The sequence below is a fragment of the Struthio camelus genome, chromosome 2 (assembly GCF_040807025.1).
Source record: "Struthio camelus isolate bStrCam1 chromosome 2, bStrCam1.hap1, whole genome shotgun sequence".
Classification (NCBI taxonomy): domain Eukaryota; kingdom Metazoa; phylum Chordata; class Aves; order Struthioniformes; family Struthionidae; genus Struthio; species Struthio camelus.
Window position 1 is genome coordinate 25,289,721 of NC_090943.1, and position 23,854 is coordinate 25,313,574.

A 23,854-nucleotide genomic window follows, 5' to 3' on the forward strand; every position below is an offset into this window, starting at 1 on the left:
GAATTCTGTACAACTCTATCAGTAGTTTTTTCAATATTATTCCCTATTCATGTACCTATATCTTTTACAGAAATATTACTGCAAGAGTTATTTTCAGAAAGCATTTTGTTTCTCATAAAATAAGATTTTAGCTAATCCACATAGTTTGATTATTTATTTTGTTATTAAATTACTGGATTGTCTCTTTATTTACTTTTTATTCATGTTTTCTGGAAACTCCTGAAAGCCCTAAAGAATTGTGGGACCCTATGGTGGTGGACATTCTAAGCCTAAGCAAAAGAAATCAACAGAGCTTAAAGTAATGAAGATACAGGAAGTAAGTAGGTATAAAAAAGGAGAATAAAACGGAGGAAAATGAGTGATAGGGAATACGATTAGTTTGGTGAAGATGTTTTGTATCTAAGATACATAGAGAAGAAAGGGTAGAGGTGGATAGGTGATGGAGGTTGCTGTTGTAAGTGATTACTGCAGTAAGTGAAAGGAAGAATTGGTATGTAAAATAACAGAGAAAATAACGAGATGGAACGAATTGTGAAGAAGGGTAAAATATTTTTAACAGAAGATAAGCCACAGGGATTCTCGCCACACAGTAAAGCAGCAAGCCTGCCAAATAGCATGAGGCCTTCTGCCCGTCGGATCGGATGTTGCATTTCTCTGTCGCACCTGCCCTTATGGATCCCGGGAGGTGAGCGCTGCCCCTCCGCAGCGTTGCCCACAGTGCGCTGGGACGAGCGGCAGCATGGCAGCTCGCCATCAGCCTCGCGTGCACGAAGCCTCTGGAGAAGGTCTTGAGAAGGGGCCAAGGATTTTTGGTGGCCAGCTTGAGAGCAGACCTCCTTAACTGCGAGTAGCTAAGCACTGAAAAACAGACTCCTGTACCGTATCTCCAGGAGAGCACCTTAAAGTGGAGGCACCTGGAACCAGTAGATGCTTTCAAAAATAATTTGCACACCTCATAAAGCAGAAGCAGGATTTTGTGATCAAAACACAAAACTACCAACATAATCAATGCTTTTTTTGCCTAATTTTGGTGTTGGTTAAAAAATATTTTCTGTATTTGAAAAAAAAATCCGACAGCATCCAAGAGCATGTGGCAAGAGCATATCATATGTTTAAAATGAGCAGCTACGTTGGCCATTAGCTGTGCATCCTTCAGTTACGCAAGTGACTACCAGCTTCTGCAAAAGCGGTAGTTATAATGCCTTTCCCTACTGTAAATGGACATAAATATTCACATGGCTTGGTATATTAGGCTAGGTAGATTTTTCTTACTTGTGGGCTAATAGTTGGTAGTAGGAAATAGAAATATTAAAGTGTTGCTATTAAAAAAAATTAAACATTGAAAGTTTTCTCTTTTTAAATAGTTCTTTAACCAACGGTAGAGCAATAATAGTATTGCTGAGTTTGGCAAGCCACTAATAGTTAAGTTTCTCTGCAGGGCAAGGTGGAAGTAAGAATCTAAGGACCTTTGAATTATTTTTCTAATTGTGTATCCAAATATTTACATTGTGCAACACTGAATACAGTCAGTGCATGTACAGTAGGGCTCACTCTGCTATAGGTGTGACTTCTCTGAAACTAAGGAGGAGGATTTGGTAAGTAAGGGCTTCTGGGTTTGTTTTGAAGAGTGTATGTTTTATTTGCAGAAGAGAAGAGGCAGATATTAATTTTATTTGTATTCCTATATCATTTGGTTTTTTTTAACGTTTCCATTAGTTTTAAAGCATTAGGGAGTACTTCTTTCTTTTAATCGAATATTATTACCTTTCTCCCCCAAAGCAGGGAATTGCTGGACCTGCAAGCTAGAGTTCATCTCATCCAACATAGCCATGTGCAGACCAGGTGTCTAGTTTAAGCCACCCCTTTCAAGCTCTCTTCATAGTGAGTGAAGAAAGATGGGCACTTCTGGACCCTTTTACCTCAGAAGTCTGTCTCAGGATGCAAGGGATCGCAGACTGAAGATACATATCTCCATTCAATATAGCAGGTGTCAAAAGAACTATGTTAGACTAGATACCAAACTCGTAGGTAGCCAAAAGCTGATGAGATGAGTCCCCCTGTGAATGACAGTGAATTCTGCATGCCACATCAGTGGGTTGGCAATGTAATTATGAAAAAACAATGTTGGAAAAGACGTACTGTGATAGTATGGGACATCCTGTGGATTTACATTCTCAATTTTCAATTTCAGGGGGGAGAACATTGCTATTATCAGGGACAAATTCGAGGAAATCCTGTATCGTTTGTTGCCTTGTCAACATGCCATGGACTTCAGTAAGTCTGCTGTTTTCTTTTTACTGTGCTTTGCTTAGTCTTTTAAACAAAATAAAGCTATTTATAGTAAAATAAGTACTATTTGTTTTCTTACTAGGTTGCAACCACTATTAAGTATCTCAACAATCTTTTGAAAGTGTGGGCTTAATTTGAACCTTGTAAATTCTTGCTGTAGAAGCACCCAAATTTCTTTTCTTTTTCAACCAAGCACGCAAGACAGAGATTGCAAGGCAGGTGTCATTCAAAAAAAATTATTATAGAGAAACAAGAGTAAAAGTAACTGAAAACATCCTATTCCTCAAAAATAAATAATACTGTAACAAAAAATACTGTCAGTATTGATTTGAGGCATTTGAAAATTGTATTCTTTTTTGTCACTACAATGACAAGCTTTATCTTTATTTTCTACTCTGACTGTATTTACAAAGCAAAGTGTGTCCATTTAGAATTTCTCTAGTCCTATCCGTTTTCTTCATGGAAGTGCTGGTCTTAAGCTGTATATATGGGGAACATACTTTTGATGCACTCAAATCTTGGAAAATGTGGAAGAAAGCATGAGAAACTTGGCAGTAAATAATGAAAAAGTACACCATTTTAGTGATAAAATAGTTAAAGCTGCTGTCAACCGAAGGTTACAGGGAGCTGTACGTGGATGGTACGGCTTTTGGCGCTGTCTCCTTCTGGCATTATTAAAAGATTGCTACTCAGGTTTTCAGAGCAGCCAAATAACTTTAGTGTCTGTTGACTCTGAGAATTACAAGATCTCAGCACTTTTGATACTGAGGTCATCCTTCGCTTGAAAGGTCGTGTGAGAAATAGCAGCAAGTGAGCCTGAGTGCGGAGATTACCTGAGCTATGCTTTTTTCTGATGAAGCAGAGCTTAGCCAATGTCATCTTCTTCACCTTATTATTGTCTATCTCCGGATGGTCCATGATTTCTGTATCAGCCATATAAATATATGTATTTAAGTAGTTTATTTCATTTATATCTGTATTTCCTTTGTTGGGAAGGGGGACAATGTGTGCAGAAGACTTGTCATTCTTGCGCTCGTTGTCTGACCTGGAGCGGTATTTCTCTCTTTTGTAAGTAAGGTTGAGCAGCTCAGGAAACCTGAGCCCAGGTTCTGTGTAGCCAGTCAGCCTAAAAATAGTAGCATCCTAATGCATCCAGAGAGGGTTTAACTGCATGGCTTCCATTAGCAGTCATCCATTAGGTCTTGGCTTGCAATCGCCTAACCTCTGCTAACTCCTAGGAGGAAATGCAGGAAAGGAAGAAGAGGCTGCATATATTCTTTTCTGGCCTCCTTTTGGAGGTTCATCCTTAAGACTGACCCTCATGCTGCTCTGTATTCTTAAATTGCTCAGTGTTCAAACTGGTCCCTTCCAACACAGATATATGATGACCGATGTAGATTTTTTTCCTTTATAATTAAGCTTTTCCTTGAGAGGTATCTTTTTTCTTTTTTTGAGGCAATAAAGTTCCAGCAGAGTCATCCCTCATGTAAGATACAACATGAAGCTTACTATAGCAGGCTGGTAGGGATCCACTATGAGAAGGTAATGCTTTTCTGAGCTATATTAAACTCAGATTCTCTGACAGTGCATCTCCATCATTACAGCTAGTTCCTCCACAGTTGGTTTCAGATGCTAACTAAGTACTACCAACTTGCACCCACAGTCAGATCTCCTTAACTGCAAGCACGTTTTCAGGTGTCTCACTGGAATAAGAAAAAGCTGAGGAGAGCTACCTCCTAATAGAGTTGGTGGGGCAGGAGCTTAGCTTTCTTGAATTTTGGGAAGAGCATAAGACAAGAGCAGATGCTTTTAACAGAATAACAAGCTCCATATTCCCAAAGTTCATGCTAATCCGCTCTCTTACTTATTAGTACTCCTAGAACTTGGCCAGTAAGAGCTGAATTTTTGGTACAGGTCTCTGGGAGATAACGTTACATGTGTTTAACTAATCATAAATGGTGAGTTCTTCAGTTGGTAATGTCTGTGTTGTGGTCTCCCTTTTATAAGTTAAATTAATAAGGCATCTGGGTGACACAAACCTTACAATTATGAATTTCTTCTCAGCTTGAGAACTTCACTAATGAAAAATACATCTCTGCAACTTTAACTCCAGGCTAGCCAGGATTTTTTCTGTGGGATATGCAGTAGCCAAAGTTTCCCATGAATTAACAGAAAAATGCTTTAAAAGCAAAACACACTAGTAGGTAGGATATAAATATGCTGTAGTCAGGTGTGATTGAAAATTCTGAGTTTCAAGGCCTGTTACGCGGACACCAGCTGAATATTCTTCTAGGATTTTGCTGCCCACTGGTGGTGAGTGTAAAAACTGCTGTTACAACTGCAAATTCGACTTTCATTACTGCAAAGTTGTTTGTTTGAAGACTTTATGTAATCAAAACTTGGGTGTTTAAGTGGCTTATATTTTACTATTGCTTTCTCTCTAACACTTCCATGAAGGTGCGATTCATTCACAGAGCATAGCTGCTTGAAGTCAGTTGTCAAGTGGGCAAGTCAGATCTGTAGGTTGGCTGTGACGGTTATTCTTACTACCATTGAGTGACTTGATGAGAGGTCAGTGCTGCTAGGTGAAGGGGTTGTACAGGAAGCCCTTTACTGACAGTGCTCTGTCTCGCAGACTGTGCTTACGACGAGAGGGAAGTGTTGCTTGATGAAGAGCTGCAGGATGTTCCCAAATCTCATTTTATTTCCAGGCAGAGAGGCACAGCAGGTGTTAGAATATTTATTTTAAGCAATGTGAACTTTATTTCTAGAGAATAGGCATGGGTAGTTTGAAAGGTGACACAGCTCTAAATTGTAGATATACTCAAGACAGTATTTGATGTATATTATATACTCAGTACCCAAATGTACTTCTGTGAAAGCTACATGATTAGCCCTGTAAGTGAATAATATTAAGAGAAACACGCCTATGAAAAACTGTAATAGTTTACAAGCTTAATATGTGCTTATATTTCTTAATAGTTAGGAATAGGAGTGAATATTCTATTTTCTAGAATATATTCTGTGTTCTAGGAATGAACACTGCATTCATAACTATTAAGTTGGTATTTTACTTATCGAACCTAGTCCTGTGCATAACCAAAACCAGTTACCGATTAAAAAAAGAAAAAAGGTATCTGTGTGTGTTGTTGACAATTCTGGCAGCTTTTTAATGCCAAAATATTTGTGAAACAGTAAATAAATAAATAATTTTGCTTTCTTACTGATCTTGTGAATATGTGCCAAGTTTGAACCTACAGCTCATATTTATGGCCAAGCTGAAAACCCTTTAGTACTGGCACTTTAAAGGGGACGTACAACCTAATCTCAACCATGCATGTCACTGCAGTAAAAGCAAAACTGCTGATTTAATTGAAGATGAAAATGATAGTGATATAAGAAATGTCCTTTTGTTTTATGGTCTTAGAGAATAATATCTCTATAAACGCTTTCTTTTAAAGTGTGTGACCCATACTCATGAATCCTGCATTACGTTAAAAACCAAACCTTACCAAAACTCTTTTAAGGTAGCCCTTGACAGAAAATATCATTGCAGGAGTGGACCTTGTATTTGCTGTACATTTAAGTGGTAATACAAAAGCATCTGGTGTTACTTTTTCAGGCTATCCTCATCTATTTAGGATGTCTTAACACTTTACTTTGTTCTTCATTTAGAATTGAACTGTGTGTTGGAACTTAACATGGAAAATTGGTGATTGTGTGTGTGCTATCAAAGTGGCAGATTTTCCAAGATACATAGTAGTGTGCATATCATGCATGATCTTCAGATTTCTGTGGTTGAGAAGTTTTTATGCCATTAAGAAAGAGCCCTTGAGTTCTGTACCAGGACCATGACTATGGCAGAAGGCATAATCCTCAGTATCAGCATTTTCACCAAAATCCATTGGAAGCCTGTCTGATGGGGTTTCTCATCTCCTGATCATGAGACATCTCATAATATTCATGTTGATATAATATATAGCCACTAATAGAAGGGTCATCTGCCTGTCATTATTGTTGACATGCCCAAAACAGCCTGTTATCCCCTTTGTACTTGGTATTATAGGAGCTCACTGAGGAAAGGGTTCATCAAAAATGTTAAAATCTAAGAATCAATTCAATGTAATAGTATTTTTCATTTGTGGGAAAGCTATGAGAATGTTCCAAAACCTCTGTATGTGTATTCCTAAAGGACAGGTCTGTCACAGTTAGGTCTATCTTGCATGGGAGTGGAAGCTCTGAACTAGATTTGGACTTGTCTAAATTAACCAATTTTCCTGGTGCTTGTGTGTGTTGTAGGGGTGTTTTGGAGAAGAAAGGAGCGTTTATATGCCTGAGGGAGAGAATATTTTTCTTTAAAAAAAAAAATCACACTCGTTTCCTGAAACAGTTTGAACTTCTTCCTTTTCAAAATATTTGAATTTTTAAATATGAGCTTACTAAACTTACTTCAGTGTTCTACTAATGTTTATTTATTAAACCAGTATTTACATTTCCTGCTCTTAACAGTGGGATGTTCTATGATGGAAATCATACTTACCTTATTGAGCCAGATGAAAACTACACTTCAGATGTAAGTAGAATTTCTAATAGTCCTGCTGTGTTGTTTGTTGAATGCATACATTAATGGGTATAGACTAGGCACGAGGAGCTGAGACCAAAGAGCCATCCCCTCATTCCTAAGTCATATTCCTAGCATTTGAGTGCCATACATCAGCACATGTATGTTCCAGGAAAGCAGGGGGAGAATTACAGAAGTTAGGTAGTAGCGTGTGTGTTTGTGTATACCCTGTAGCATTTTGATTCAGAATAGTGCAACATCGGACAGTAAGGGTTCCTCAGAGCCCACAGGAAAATACCTGCGAATACCTTCTCTCCTTCTCTCTCACTTTTCTGCACCAGTTTTGTTCCATACCTCTCGTACTGCTCTCACTGATGATATCCCTCAGCCGCTCACTGAAGTTCAGCTTCTGAGCTCTAAGGATGCTCATTGACTCCATTTGATGTACTCACACATGCCAAGTAAAACATGATTAATCATGGCATTAGTGATCCCATCACAGTGGAGAGAAGGAGAAGAATCTATGAAAATGGTGCCTTGCAGCTTGCAGTTTCCCTAATGTAGTTGTTTGATGTCAAGAACCCCTTTAGAACTGTCTTCCTAATTCTCATGAGATGGATTAATTTAATACATGCAACTGTTTACTGTTTCAGGATGACTTCCATTTCCACTCTGTTTACAAATCCAAGTTGTTTGAATTTCCTTTGGATGACCTGCCGTCTGGTATGATTTGTTAATATTCATGACTATTGTCTTGTTTTAATCTATGGTCAGATTTGTTAATCATCTTTGATTGTTAATTTTCTTGACAATGTATTGTGTATCTGTATAGTGCTGCTTTTTTCCGATTAAACAAAAAGCACTGAAAAAAATGAATCTGAAACCCTGAAAGCACTGGAAAAAACCTGAAGCACTGAAAAAACCCCTTAACTTCATGAATCAAACCTCACCTATACCTTCATATTGTGACGTATGTTTCTTTTAACAAGCATTGTGGTCTGTGGACTGTTACGTACGATTAGAGGTAGAAAAGAAAGGGCTGAGGTAGCCGGAAGATGATGATGGAAAAACGTTGCCAATGGCTGATAACTCTGCATGAGTTTTTCCCATTTTGAGGTGCACGGTGAGTATAATGGTGTGAGCGTGAGTCTAGGAGACAGGAACTTGCCAAATATTGTTGCTGTTCTGTGCCACTCTCTTCTCCAGTCTGTTCAGTATCTTTCACATTGTGGGCTGCAGTGTGGGTCACGCATTTCGTTGCAAGTGACTTTGGAAGTGATGTTAAGCACTTGTACTGATGAATCCCACAGCCATGTTACTTTACAAACGTTGTGTATGGAGGGAGAAGAGGTTTTTAAAAAAATAAATTTTGCCTGTAAGAGGCTGGCTTGTTAGTTGAAGCTAAAATTGCAGTATTTGTGGCATACCCCCATTCTGTCAAGGATTTGTCAGTTTTACAGATGTGGTTTCCTGCTCTACAAAGTGTATCCTAGATAAATGAATCTGTCCTTCAAAGAAACTATTATTTGGGAAGAAACCTCTATAGACTAAAGTAGAATTACAGGAGTCCAGTGTTTGCATTACAGAATATTTGTCCTATGGTAGCACTCGGAACTGGAATCTTCCTGTGCTGGGCATTGCGCGTAGATTGGTCCTGCCCTGGAGAGCAATGTGTATGGGTTTGTTAGTTTTTAAGCGAAGTAGAATCCTTCAGAGAGCTAGTGAGGGAAAACACAGGAAATAGCTACATTTGGGCCACCTTGATTTCAGTCCTGGAGAAGCAGTCTTCCTGGGTCTAAACAAAGCAAATATCCCGGTTTGGTCTCTCACATCTTCTGCTTATGATTGCCTAGACAAGGTGGAAGAGGCACTAGGGTGGAGGTCAGGACAAAAGGCTTGTGCTGTGGGTGATGTCCTCATTAGGAATCCCTCCTAATTTTCGTGTAGCCATGGCTGCAGAGGTGAGAGAAATAAGCACTACCACTTTCTTTATCACCTATTTTCCCCTGTGTCCACGTGTGGTCTGTTGTTCTTCCCCCAACCTGCTGCGCAGACTGCTGGTAATGAGGACTTTAAATAAAGAAAGCTCGGGTGGATAACCTGGCATACTTGGAGACTTTGACTTCGTAATTTAGTAGATTGTATTTTGTCCTCACAATCTTTATGGAGATACATAGTGCCCTGGCATGGCCTTAGACAACACTGTATTACTGAAGGTGTTGTTTTTCAAATAATGCATAATAGATGCCCTTTTCTTTTAGGGTCGCTCAAATCGTTGTTACACTTTTTTAAGGTGATATGTTCCTGTGAACATTTCAGCTAGGCTTTCTCAATTGTCTGTATTTTCTTTGTGATTTTGCTGGTCTTGTTCTTTTGCCTGAGGGTCCCTGGCTGGAAATGCACCCTGAGTGAATTCATTCAGCTTGTGAATTATAGTGCAGTGTTAACGTGTGATAATGTGTTGATGTTAATGTTCTTTCCCCTCCAGAGATGACTGACTTGTGAGAGTAGGTAAAACAATTGCATTTGTTTGCAAAGTTATTTCAGATCCTATACCAATGTTGTGCTATATTAATTTATTGATTAAAAAGCTGTATTTTTGCCACTTTTTAAAAAATGATATAAAACCTAAAGTGAAAGGTTGACAGTCAGGTGCATGGCACTAGTACACAGGCTAAATTAGTCAACACACATAAAGCATAAACAAGAACAAATATGTCAGAAGATTTTCAGGTAATTTTCCTTCATTGTGAGCTCTAGAGACTGGACTTTTGCAGGCCTTTAAGCAGTAAATAGGGGCCTTGGGGTGTGATTTAATCTATTTTAGGTTTGTTTTGTAAAGAAAAGCTACAAATGCACTAGTGTAACTGTTCTCAGATGGCTCCTCATGGGTGTAAAGCACCATGAAAACAATTTTAAGCATAGTGACTGCAGTTGTCCACACCCCTCTGTAGGAGGATATTTGCACATTTTACATATCAAAAGGGCAGTATAATCCCCAAGATTTAGCCAAAAGAATACCAGTTACCCATATTTTCCTTTCATGTTTTGTATTATAAGTAACTACCCACTCTTGGTTAAGAATACAACTTCATTTATGGAAGAGGTTGCCCGGAGAGGTAGTGGAGTCTCCTTCGCTGGAGATATTCAAAACCTGCCTGGATGCGATCCTGGGCAATATGCTCTAGAGGACCCTGCTTGAGCAGGGAGGTTGGACGAGATGGTCTCCAGAGGTCCCTTCCAACCGCAAGCATTCTGTGATTCTGTGATTCATGTCTGGTAAAGCTTTGTCAGATGTGCAATTCTACCTCATGGAAATTAGCCTTGCTGGTATGGCAGGCCTGTTAAGTTCTTAATCAGTGTTGGTTTTAATCCTACTCTTTGAACCTCATGCAGAATTCCATAGTTCGTGTACTACATGATGGGAGGTGGAGCTGCAAGAAACTTACTGTAGTCACCAGTGAAACTGAAGTATTTAGGATTATATAACACAACCCAAATTTGTGAACAAGATATGTGATTTGGAAGTTCCTTAATTTACACAGCTCCTGTAGGACTGTTTACTTCTCTGCAGCATTGGTAGAATCACTCCAGAATATTGAAAGCAATTTTCTGCCCGTAGACACTAAAAGGATGCCCAAAGCTGGAGACAATACAAAAGAGGTAAACTAGACAAAAGAAAAAGACATGCTATAAAATAAGCAACTGCAAACACTCAATTTATGCATCTCAAAAAAAGATCTTCGTAGGGGTTTGTGAGTAATAAACATGTTTAGGCAAGATAAGGAAAGACATTTCTCTTGTGTAGAGAAAAGCAAGGCAAAGAATATGAATCTAAAATTAAAGATGGAAAAGTACATTATGGACATTTAAAAGAGTGAGAACAAGTGTTGTCTTCTGCTCAGCTTTCATGTGCCCTTCCATGAGCGACTGGTAATAGATTTGGCAAAAAGGATTTGGCAAAAGAATAAACTACTTGGTGCTTGTGATTAGAGGTTTAACAAATTAAAGACACAGAGGGATTAGCAGGGAGGAATACTGTATTGACAGTGAGCATTGCCAAAATCCCATAAGGTTTCTCCCAACTCTCACATGTTTTACTTTGTGAATATAATCATCTTAAAGCATTAATTCTGCTGTCTGTGCTCTTCTTATTAATTTAGGTAGCTATTGCAATAACTCTGTGAATGTCTGCTGAATTGCAGAAAATATGATTCATTCTCTAGAAGCACTGTGCTAATAATATTACATCCACAGTATTGGTGAAGTTTTGTCTTAGAACATCTGCTATGCTTTCTGAAGCGTGACACCCACATATCATCTGTTTTAGCAGACCTAGATTACCACTAGTAGTGCTTTTAATAAGAACCATGTCACTGAGAAGCAACTCTAACATTACCTCCTTTCTAGCTGGAAACTTGAAAAGAGGAGTTGTTATCATATCTGATCCGTGGAAGAATGTGCTACATCAGGGTCAGTAATTGTTGGGCTGTGTTTTTGTAAACATGCAACGTATTTGCCTGTGTTTTCTGCTTAGAATTCTGGCAAGCGAATACTACGTCACAGAAGTTTGTTGTAAAGCCAAGACACAAAAGAAGTAAAAGGCAGGTATGTGCCAATATGCTCGCTTATAAATAATATGCCATTATATTTGTTTTGTGCCTGCTAAGTTAATTCTTCCAGATGGAGTCCTGCTGCCGCTTCTGGTTTGGCATGAGGTCTCTCTATATCAATACAGCTATTACAAAAAGGGGCATTGAATGTTGGACATATATAAATATAATGCTAGATTCTCCGATACGTTACTTACCTTAAGAGTTAAGCCCCTCCTCAATGATGAGCAGCAAGAAAAATGTCAATTTCAAGAGAATTACTGGATACCCCAAGACACACGCCTTGCCAAGATCAGCCCCCTCACCCTCATTTTTGTAAAACCACGTGGCAGTTCCTCCCCTAAGCTCCATGTAGTCTTCTGTTGCTAAATCTCAAAATTAGTGTTTTTATCAACATGATAAAATTATCTACATTGCTAAACTGCATATGAAAAAAATAGCTAAAATATTTTTCATCGGTTTTAATATAGGGTTGGATCCGAAAATCCCAATTAGTGAAACATTTACAAATAGCTTTTATGTTGTAATGCTGACAAGTAGCTACATTATCTCACTTGACTTTGATTTAAATAAATATTATAAATTGAGTGTTCAATTCCTGTTTATTAAAGGGAGGAGCTATTAACTGCAGATTTTTATCTTTACGCTGGAAAGATAGCGACAGTTCTTTGCATTTTAGGACTAGAGCTCAAATGATGGTACAAGTCTAAACAGGGCCAGTTAAAGGGTTCTGAAGAGTGCAGACAAAGATGAAAAACTGAGAGCAGTTGGAGAGGAAGGTGACTGTCCTGGAAAAGCCAGGAAGACAAGGACCTCATGGAGAAGCAGTCATAATCATTTCTAAACTAAAAGTAAATGTGACACTGAGATGAGTACTGTGTTCAGTGTGTGACTCATGCAGGACGTGAATAAAAAATACAATTGTTAAAGAATTTTTTAGTATAAAAGTCAGAGTGGTTCCTTTTCGTTGTAAAAGCGTTTAATGCTTTTTACTGAAACAACCCATTTTTTAGAGAGAGGCCCAATGGGGGATTCCTTTAAAAAAGCTAAGATGGAGGGTCAGGTGTGGTAAAAGACTTGATTTCATTGTTCAAGGTTATGTAAATGTGCTAGAAAAAGTGAAATTTGGAGACTATACATTAGAAAAAAATCTAATTCATTCTCATTCACCCTCCACAAAATATCCCAACCAGTTACATAATAAAAGTGCGTGGCCCATTTTTTACTGCCTGCTAATCCAGACAAATTTGACATACGGTTGTCTTTTTAGGGAACGTTTAAGATTTTTTTTTTAATGATGTAACTAAGCATCGGAAGTATTATCCATATCTAAGAACAGAATTAAGGAAAAAAAAGAGAAGTTTGTTTTCTGAAGATATTGCTCTATCTATAGGTTCGCCAGATTCCACGTAAAGTTGAAGAGGAAACAAAATATATTGAGTTAATGATTGTAAATGATCATCTAATGGTAAGACTGGCATGCTTCAATATCTTACATTTTTCAATAACAAAAAATTATCTTAGTTTGCCTATAAAGTATGAACAATAAAGAACAACATATGGGTAGAATGAATTCAGGATGTCCCTAAGACAACAGATGATGGTCATGTTAGCCATTGAAGTTGCAGCAAGGTAATTTCTCTGCGACCGGATGCAAACCTCAGTATCAGAAAGGAGGGTTGTAAATTAGAACTCTGTGTCATAAGGTGACTAATATCAGTGTGACTCTTAAGCTGATGGTTTTTCTCTCTGGCTTTCTTGAGCACTTGTCTCAGTTATAGTAACTCAACAAACAGTAATGTAGTTGTACAGCTTTGAGGACAATGGGGAGATAGATAGTAGCACTGGATTTTTTGAAATGTCCAAGTAAATATAGAAAAAATTATTTTTTAAACTTACACTTTTTCAGGGAGAAAGTAAATAAGCTATTTAATGTGGTGGAAAGAAACCTAAGACAGACTAGAATCTACAAGAAAAAACAGGCACATTCAAATGGGGTATGGTGCAGATTTAAATCAGCAAAGGTGATTAATAATTAGTGAAAGAAGTATCAAAGAAAATGCTGAATTCTCCCATCTTTTGCAATCTTCAAAACAAGGCTATGCATTTCTGGAAGATGTGTTTGTGTCGAACAGAAATAATGGGATCCAATAATGAAGGAACTGGATAAATTCTGAGACTGGTGATGCCCCTTAGACTGGTGACATTAGATGATTTTATGGTCATTTATGACTTTAAACTCAATTATAGATTTTATGTACCCTTTCTGTAATGTGCAGCTTCTCTCAAGCAATACCCAAACTGACAAAAATAGACATTCGAGTCTAAAAGGACTGTTACTGTCCTTGGGCAATTTTTGGATAACATTGTATTCCTCTGTCAGTTCGGTTTGGTGAATGTAGCAGTAAATTTGTTGATGAGAGTAGATAACACTGGATGCAGAATTCCCTGAATTGGTGTGGTTGTGTTTGAGCCTGAAGACCTGAAGCCACAATTTGCCCATTGATTTCCTCCCAAGGGCAACACTTCGTACTTTTGGTTAATTGTTGCTAATGTGAGAGTCAGTCCACTAAAGAGAGAGTTCTCGGAAGCAAATGTTAGTGGCTAGATAAGCCACTAACTCATCTGTGGCTTATCTGTGGCTAGATAAGCCGCATACTTTCCTCAGTGACAAGGAAGGGCCATGCTCTCTGGCCTTTTTCCTTTCCCCATGGCTGGGGCTAGTGTGCATGTACATTTGGATTATTCTGTGGCTGTGCGGTAGATGTGGCGGTAGATGCGCTCAGCATGGAGCTGAAGCCCTGCAGAGGTGCGCAGAGTGGGTGTAGGCACACAGCATCCTCCCGCTCTAGGGAACCTCTGGGAGAGACAGCAGGAGGTTGTCACCATTGGAGCAGGTTGGATCATTCTTCCTTCCTAGATGGTCTTCAGACATGGCAAAAAGCCCTCATCTGGGGGTTCCAGGGCCTCTCTTCCTCCATGTGCTTGTTGCCTGAGAAACCCCTTTCTTATATTCCCCAGAAAACATGTTCATTGGAAACGGCTGATTCAGCCCCATCACGTCATGGGCGAGACCTCAGGGTTGCAGGGAGTGCAGATCAAGCAATTGATATACTTAAAGCATTTCCATAAAATGCTTAAAAAAGCTTGGAGGCCTGAAGGCTGTGATTTTATTTTCTAGTAGAGACTTGAGTGGTATACGTGTTTTCCTTCATTCCTGTGCTTTTATTTTCTATTTATATTGTGCATCTTTCATTTCATTCTTTATGCCATTTTTCTCCTCACAGTCCTTCTGCTATCTTATTAAGTGTAACTTTTTCGTTAACGCCTTGTTCTTGGTGCTTTTCCCCCTTCCTGCTGAAAAGCGTGCCTCTTCCACCACCCTGCTGCCTACCTCTTCCTCTTACGCACTGAAAGACCCTAACTTTTAGAAATTATCGAGCGCTTTGCCTCCAAAGTCAAGCTTCTTGGAGTCCGAGGTGATTAAACACTTCAGAAAATCTTTACCTTTATGTCTTAAATTCTTCTAAGATAGTTGACACTTTTATTCCCCTGGTGCTCATTTATAACTGTTTTTCAACAGATAGATAGGAGTACCTGGAAAGCTATCTGCAGTGTAAAATGTCTTCTTTATAGAAGTGTAATACAGATTTCAGTAAAGATACCACTGCAGATGCCACCAGTTTCTGTGGAATTCTGCAATATAATATTGTGAATGAAGAAACCCAAAAGAAGACTTAAGAGAGACAAGAACTGGAAAAAAAATAAGGTCTCATAAATTAAAACATGGATGCAGGCAAAGTTGGCATAACAGCTCTGAAGAAATTTCAGCTGTGGAAGTTGTGTTGCTAACTTCTGTACTGGCATTTGGAAATTACTTTTTAAATGCCAGTAATAAAGATAGTGAAGAGAATAATGTGTTCCTGCTCCTATAGCATTTTTCAGTAAAGATCTCAAGGTACTTTCCAAACATTAATGACTAGATCCTTACAGTAGCTTTTGTGAAGCACGTTGGTAATGTGCGTTTCTGAGTGATTTTCTGCTATCGCTTACTAACAGTACATTTCGCGCAGAAGACCCGGCATTGCAGAGAGGCTCTACTGTTGATACAGTTGCTTTTTACTCCATGCTTTTTTGGAAATTAAGTAGGTTCTTTCTAAGATCTGTGTTTGTAACTTGCCTGTGTTTGTTTCACAGTGTAAAAAGCACCGCCTATCAGTTGGCCATACAAATAGCTATGCTAAATCAGTTGTCAACATGGCAGATTTAGTAAGTATCACTCAACTAAATGTTTTTCTACTTGTCAGATGAGTCATATGATTATCCTACTGATAATTGCAGGAATTGACTGTTCATGGTATACCTAATAATAACGTATGTGAAGATCACAAAGTTTCATGTAGAACCAAAGTCGGCCACCTATAAACCTCTTTTCTAACATAAAGGATAAGAGATTTTTTGTGGCTTCAAAGATTTAAGTACCCTGCTGGATTGACTCCTTGAATTTGAATTGTGAAGAGCACCTTAGATATGACAGTGTTTAACCCAGGTTCTTTTGTTGACTGTGGCTGAAACTAAAAGACAATCTAAAATTAGAATGCACTAAAATTTCTCAAAAAATACCCATTTGAGTAAATTAATTAAAATAGGAACAATCCATGCAGATGGATTATGTGGATTATAGCTGTGATGCTGAATCAAATGAGTTCACATGAATCAAATCAGGATCAAATGAGGCTTTTATGCCTCTCTCCAGAAAATTCTACTGCTTGAAGATGAAAAATGCTGCTCCCACTCTTGAAACCTTTTGGTGTGGACTATTAACCCCCAGTAGTCAAAGGATGGCCCCATTTTGCATGAGTCAGCCAGTATGAGGTTAAGTACTACCGAAGAGGCAATGTACAAGTAAAAGCAGCTTTTTTTAAGTAGAAGTCATTTCTTTTGTGTCACTGAGGTGTTCTGGACATTATAAAAGACAGATAAATTCCAAGTCCTTGATCTGTTTGAAACGGTTCTGTAGTCATTTGCAAAAATCACACTTCATTTCTATGAATCTTTATAGAGCCTTTCATTTTCTATGAACCTGCAAGGAGTCTGTTTTCAGCATAAGAGAACTTATTAAAAAATCTAGATTTTGCTTAGTTTTTGTTTTGCTTGTTGATTGGTTTTGAGGGAGATATAACCGCACAGGAGAACCACGTGTATTAGTACAAACTAAGTATTTACGTATGCAAGCTATTGCAGAAAAGGGGTAAAAAGCACCTTTATTCTACTTGACATAATATATTTGTTCATTCTGTTAATGTACTAGATATATAAAGAACAACTTAACACCAGGATAGTATTGGTTGCCATGGAAACCTGGGCTACTGATAACAAGTTCACCATCTCTGAAAACCCCTTGGTGACCCTACGTGAGTTTATGAAATATAGGAGGGATTTTATCAGAGAGAAAAGTGACGCAGTTCACCTTTTTTCGTACGTAACCTCGTATGATGTTTTCTTACTGCTTTTTTCGTACCTTGGGGGTTGCTTATCACAAGTGGCTGTTGCATCGCCTTTCTGTTATGTATATAATCCACAATAATTCAAAACATTTCTGTTGCTGATGGGGAGGTGGGAGAAGAGTTAGAATTATGCACAAAGTGCTCGGCAGTGCAACTGGAGGTTTTACTCTCATTTTAGTTTTAACTTACTAAGCACAAACTGCATGTGCTGTGATCTTTGGTTATTCTGTGCAATTTACTACTCTGCAAGCGCAGCCACAGCTGCCTGGAAGGTAATGCACGGCTCCATGTCGTAGGTTTGCTTCTGCTGCAATAAAGCGTTGACAGCCTTGCTGTAATATTTAAAAGCAGAATGTGTGCTTTGAAAGCAATGAGGATTTCTGCTTAAAAGCAGAAAACGCAATATGGCCTGCTTTACTTTGTTGAATGACCTCCACGCTGTGAGATTTCTGAAGCGTTTCAGTTCCTCTAAACAGTTTAATCTTCAGAGAAATGTGCACTACAAGAATAGTGAGCTAGGAGGGATATTATTTTCTCTAAATCTCTCAATTATTTTGGTAATAAGATTGCTATAACAAAGGATGTGTACAGAAATAGAGGAAAGGTTCACGACTGAGGTTTTTGACCCACGTGACACAGGCCAGATGAATTGCTCTGTGAGAGTCCTTATCTCTCTGTGCTGACGTTTTAGGAGCCTACATGAAGAAACGTAGCTTAAAACCTCACTTTCACTCAACTTAAGCTAGGAGACAGCTTGCTCAACTGCAGTATCCAGCCTCTTAAATTTTTTTGCACACACTTAGTTACAGTCATTGACTACTTATAGGAAGAGATCTGCAGTTGGTGCCTGCAGTTTTTGATTCCTCTGTTTCTCAGTTTTTCATCTGTAAAATGGGAATCAGTTTTTCTCCCCTTTCTTTCGTGTATCTTCTCTGGTTATACTGTAAGCTCTTTGGGGCAAGTCCTGTTTTTCTGAGTGTTTGTGGATTAACTATGACAAAGAGGGTCCTGTATGTCCCTGTAATGGGGACTCTGGATACCACTGTAATACTAATTCCAATACTGACCATGACAGCAACAGTGACGATGGTGTTTGAGGTATTGCATTCATAGATTATTTAGAGATACCAAATTCTCAAATTGCGTCCTTTAGTAAGGCACTGTTGAGTTGGGATGTCAGATTGGCTGGTGTGATGGTACATGATTTACAAATGGACTTCTGCCCTCAGCACAATTAACTAGTTGCATTCTATTTCTTGATGTTTTTCTGTTTTCCTTTGAAAAATCAGCTCTTCACAGCTGATATGGATCAGTGGTAGAGAGTATCTTTCGTGTCTAGTGCCTGGCAATCGTTTGTGCTGACATGATCATCAGATTTAGACTCACAGAATAATTATCTCCTGGATTAAATTGCCTGCAATTCAAGGGAGTTTTCACCTGCCTCTGCATCAGAGAGTACAGACTACGTGGTAAAACTTTTCACCTAAACCTTTCACCTTTGTCGCATCTCCGTGGCCCAGCTAGACATGTATCTTTTAACCGGTTGCCCGTTACTGCAGAAGCCTTGTGCTTTGGCACCATAGTGGTCCCTCTCACTGTCTGTAGCTCATGCCAGTACAGGCTGCTGAAGTCCTTGTGCTAACGTAGTATGTAAGCAAACAAATGGCTGGTGAGATGCGGGTGATTTGGCAAAATAGTCCCCTTCTCATCTTAAGCTTTCTCATACTAGGTAATCGGAGGAGGAGATGGGAAGATGGTATCACTTTTCTGGAGACAGTTTAGAAAGGTTTTCATGTGAGGTTTGTGAACGGTTATCTTTTCCCCCTTTCTACATTTTGTTTTTGCATAGTTTGCAGCATGGTGGTGGCAATTGGCATTTGCAAATGCTGGTGTCTTATCTGGAGATGAGAAAGGTAAATACTGGGATGGTTAGGTGAAAAACTCATGGGCTGAGTGAGGTGAACTTCTTTTCTTCTCCTTTTTGTCAAAGGGGGAGTCGATTTCAGAGCAGTCGGAGTGGTGTAGCCCACACCGGTGGAATCTGTTCCTTGCTTAAGGGCGGAGGTGTGAATGAGGTAGGTGTTGACATCGATAAGAGCAAAAAGTGGTGGAAAACACAGAATTTATCTGTGCAGACAAGTTTCTCAGAACATCTTGCTGTTTCATGGTTGATGCAGTTTTAGTACAGCTACGTAGAAGGAATGTTTCAGTAAAGAATGGTGCTTGAATAAAGTCAGGTATGGGTTCACATACGCTTCTCAGTAGTGTCTGATCTTGTCATTCATACTTGCAGCCACAATGGCAAGAAAAAAACCAGTTTCTCTTACTGTTCTTAAGCCAGCCTTTGGTCTTCCTCACTTGCCCTTTATGTAGCTGCGCTGAAGTAAAGAGCTACAACGTTTTGCATCAGATTTTGCCTTAAAATATTACCTTTAAATGAGAAAAGCTTAACTGGTATCTGAGATGCTTATATCTAATTGATTACTGCTCCTGCCTTGCTTATTTCTTTCAGTTTGGAAAGCCAGATTTAATGGCAGTTACTCTGGCACAGACTTTAGCCCAAAACATTGGCATTTTCTCAGACAGAAGAAAACTACTAAGTGGTAAGTTTCTTTGCTTTTTCACCCTCTCTCAAGAGAGGATCTAAACAGTTGGAGGATCTTACGTATATGATTTTTTACCGTGGCTCTCACAATATTGGAATATTTTTACTTTTCTTGTAATAAGACAAGGAGAGACTGACATATCATGAATTTTTCTCTGTAAAAATGCTGTCTCCCACTGATAATTACCAGTAGCACTGATGTCACCATTTCACTAAAAATAGATCGTAAAGATGTCTGCCACCTCCATTGATTTCAGTGAGACTGATGTCAATCCTGCCAACTAAATGGCTGCTATCGTAATGTGCAAAGGTAGACATAAATTATTAGAGCGAGGGATAATGAGGAGCCACCTCAGTCCTATGATGCAGGGTAGTTTTTTAGAACACAGTTTTGCCCCTCTTTACTTTGAGTGGATTCCTCTTGTTCTTTATTACCCCAGTCTCCTGTACTCACCACTGCACTGCTACCATATGTCTGACCTTGGTATTCAACTTCTTGGTAAACCCTGTTTACCTGCATCCGCTTAACTGACATCTTCCCCCACAAGCATCTCACCCTCGCTGGTTCCGCTTTGTACAAAGTCCCACCACACTGAGAACCGTGGATGATTGAAACAATAATACAGTTTTAAAACCATTTGGATGATGGAATGCTTAGTTATTAGATCACGTATACATATATAGCTAATGAAAAAACAAGATTATAACTTTTTTTTAAAATGAGCATATGAAAAAATAACATAATTACTATATTGAATGATAGAACTCTTTTTAGATGAATTTTGTTTTCAGCTATTCTAAAGACAGTAGATAATGGAAAGATATATCCACGTATAAAAGTTTCTGCAGATTACATAATTTTATTTTGAAAAATATTCAGAAATGTAGGAAAGATGGTCTATGCTGCCTGCATGTTCAATATTCATTTTCCAGCTGCATATTATTAACTTGATATGGGCGCAGAAGGAAAGTGAAAATAACAGTGGTGGCTGCCCTTGTCTTATGGCTGAGCAGAGTGAAAGCACAAGTTTTTGAGGGGAGGGGGGGAAGAAAAACCTGATGGGCAGAGCCTCATTTCCTTTTTACTTGTACCTCTGAGATGGAAGCAGTAAACTGATGTTTGTGTATTACAGTAAGACACATTGCAGAAACAGAAGGAAAAAAGCACACATGCAGAGCATATGTACAGAAAAGTGTACAAAATACAGTTTTGGAAATGGAGGGCTGAGAGCAGAGCAAAGCAATACCATTGCGGAGCAGAAGGGATGTCTGTGCTCTGCCAGTGAGTCGTGTGGGGAAGAGGCGGGAAGGGAAAGGAGGGAGAGGGAAGGAGAAAGCTACTATACGCTCCTGTACTTAGTTGTGTTTACAAACCACGCTGTGTGTTTTTGTGTGCATCAGTGATTATTTTTTTTAAGCTGAGATTTCTCCAGTCACAGTGGTGTAGTATTAGAAAAGAACTGAAAAATTCTAAGATGTGGTAAAACATGTCCTTTTTTTTTGCTCTGAAAATGTGGAAATCCAGTACTATGACTTGGGAGAAAGAGGGAGAGCTGACTCATGATTTGCAGGTGCCTGAGGCTGCCAGTGCAGTTTCCTCTGTCTTCATTTAAGAGAAGGAAGGAGAAACAAGACATGTTTCAAAGCTCAGAACTGCGTAGAAACATGTATAGGTTTTGAGAGAACGTTTGTCAGTGTGGACACAAATGCTTAAGTTAAGGTGTGCAATGAAATAGCACATGCTTCTTTTCAGATTATATTTAAATGTAAAATGAGATGACTACAGTGTGATTTTGCATTAAGAAATGTATTATTTTGGACTCTTACAAGACTCAATGTGTAAATTTTACTTTTTATTGTCAGGTGAGTGTAAGTGTGAGGACACATGGTCTGGATGCATAATGGGAGACACAGGGTAAGCATTTCACTGGAGGAAATTCATGTCATTCATACAATGACTTAAAGGAAGAGCATGAAAATAGATGCCTTTTGTGTTTCAGCGGAATATTTTCTGTGAATTATTTTTCAGAAAGTAAGGTATTATCTGTACAGCATACTTAGAAAAAACACCTGCAAAGAAGTGTGTGAATATATGAGATAATGATAAGAGAGGGTTCTTAGTGACTGCTAGTTGAACACACAAAGAACAGCAGCTCAACAGCCAAGCCAGTTCATTGTGAAAGAAGCAGAATCATGTTTAACTTGTTTTCTCCTGTGAATTTGCTCTTGAGTTGGGGGAAAAGGTAATGATGCATCCAAGTTCTTGAAATGCTGTGATCAGATTTCTAATGTATATGCATTTTTTGTGGTTCTACATACATCTTTCATATGTATTTTTAATTTTTTTTACCCCCAATTTGTGTAATATCTTAAAAAGCCCTCTACCTTTAGATCCTTAGTATACATGTACCCACAAATAAAGTCACTATAGAGATTTTAGGTAAAGAATAACTTTTAGTGCATTAGGAAGTGTTTGCTTTTAGGTGAAATTTAATCATGCTCCCTAGAGTGTGCATTTGGGCCTTAATTCTCTATATTACAGAACTGTCTTCTGTCATGCCTATGAACTAAACTATAGTCTGGTTTTAGATAAAGATAGTGCTCTATGTTTTTAAAGGTATTTCAATCTGATATATAAATTTTCCTGATAGCTTTATTGTCAGTATACTTTGTGAACAAAAAAAAAGCATGCTTCATTCAAAGCTCCTTGGAAGTGCACGTGTTCTGTTTTTAAGTCTTGTTTACCTAGAGGCGTACCAAGTAGCATTTTTCTGTTTTTAACAGGTTAAAAACAAACTTGGGAAGCCTCCTTATTTCTTGTAAAAAGTGACGACTTCTGTAATGATCTTTAGATTCTTTATCTAATCCGAACCTTTCAAATAATTATATACAAAATAATATCATATATTTACAAAGATGCTTTCAGGATGATGAATCCTACATTCTGTGTAATCTTTAGATCCAAATCATGAACACCAGAGATGGAAAAGGCCAGTTATGTTCTGCAAGCCGCTATTCCTGGCACTGCAGGATTGCTTTGTATAGCACTTTTGCTAATATGTTTTTATCCAGTGATGAGCATGATACAGGAAGGCCCTTAAGACTCTAAAATTTGATTGATGCATAAATACTCTTGTGACTAAGGACCTAAATATAACGATAACTCAGGTTACTTAGGGGAAAATTCTTTCCCTGTGGAAAGGATCCATGCAAAGATTCTCTGCATCAATTAAAGCTCGTATTATTTTTAAGCGGTGCGCTGTGCCTTATATTGACACTCTGCACTGGAATGAAATTTATTCAGGGGGGCACAAGAGAGGATAGCAGAAATGTTAACTGATGTTGGTTAGAAGCTTGTCTGAAAACAGCATGACAGTGTTATATAAAAGTTCTGTGGGCCTGGACTGCAGTTTCTTCTAAGAGGGAAATGAACTGTGAGCAATCGAACCCTGTGTTGGAAAGGCAGCAGTCATCTCCTACAGTATATACGGGAAAAAATAAATGCATTTCTGAGATCAGGTCCTTTAGTGGGACTGGTCATGTTTGTGAGAACTATATATTGTATAATGATTTATGATATTTGGTGTAAAAGAACTCTTAGAGAAATCTTTTTAACTTCTCACTTTATGCAAGCTCTACCTCATTGTTAAAAGTTGTTTGCCCTTTAAGAAAATGATTTACCCATTGGAATGAGTTACAAGCAGATGTCTTCACTCTGGTTCTGAACTGTGAACGGTAGCACTTTTCATAGAGTATAACTATGTGTTTCTCCTCTCTGTATTATCAAAAAGAAGATATACTTCAAAAAGCACTATAGAAAATAATCCTGCTATCTCATTTCTTTGCAGGTATTATCTTCCAAGCAAGTTCTCCAAGTGTGACATTGAAGAGTATCATGAATTTTTAAACAGTGGAGGTGGAGCTTGCCTTTTCAATAAACCCACCAAGGTAAATATTACCTTACTTTTGAGTATTACTTCTGTTGTATTTCTAATATAGATGAAACAAAGAAGACTAAAAGCAGTATTATGAGGGGGAAAAAAATCTGTAATTTTGAGATTTCTGGTCCTAAGTTCCACATTTCCTGGTGACAGCTTGGTGAAAGTAGCTGATTTTAATTCATATGAGTTTGATAATGGTATTTAAATAATTTTTTAATAGGTGGTTTCATGCCCAGCGCAATTCTTGCAGGCTTCAATATAGAACCATCCTTCATGCAGTTTTCTTCAGTACATTGTAATTACAATATGCTGTTGAATTTATGTGCTGAGTTTTCCAG

The 23,854-nt window shown here is 38.4% G+C and overlaps 1 protein-coding gene across 7 annotated transcripts in view; it reads left to right on the forward strand.

Moving 5' to 3' along the window:
• Positions 1–23,854, forward strand: part of ADAM22 (ADAM metallopeptidase domain 22) — a 139,826-nt gene that overhangs the window by 75,242 nt on the left and 40,730 nt on the right. For all 7 annotated transcript variants that reach the window (XM_068934735.1, XM_068934736.1, XM_068934739.1 and 4 more), the window contains exons 4-14: positions 2,192–2,274; positions 6,799–6,862; positions 7,504–7,573; positions 11,388–11,458; positions 12,857–12,931; positions 15,661–15,732; positions 16,775–16,941; positions 18,961–19,045; positions 19,483–19,573; positions 21,439–21,490; positions 23,424–23,523. In XM_068934735.1, coding sequence (XP_068790836.1) covers positions 6,803–6,862; positions 7,504–7,573; positions 11,388–11,458; positions 12,857–12,931; positions 15,661–15,732; positions 16,775–16,941; positions 18,961–19,045; positions 19,483–19,573; positions 21,439–21,490; positions 23,424–23,523 — 843 coding nt within the window. In that variant the 5' untranslated portion in view covers positions 2,192–2,274; positions 6,799–6,802. The remainder of the gene's footprint in view (positions 1–2,191; positions 2,275–6,798; positions 6,863–7,503; positions 7,574–11,387; positions 11,459–12,856; positions 12,932–15,660; positions 15,733–16,774; positions 16,942–18,960; positions 19,046–19,482; positions 19,574–21,438; positions 21,491–23,423; positions 23,524–23,854) is intronic.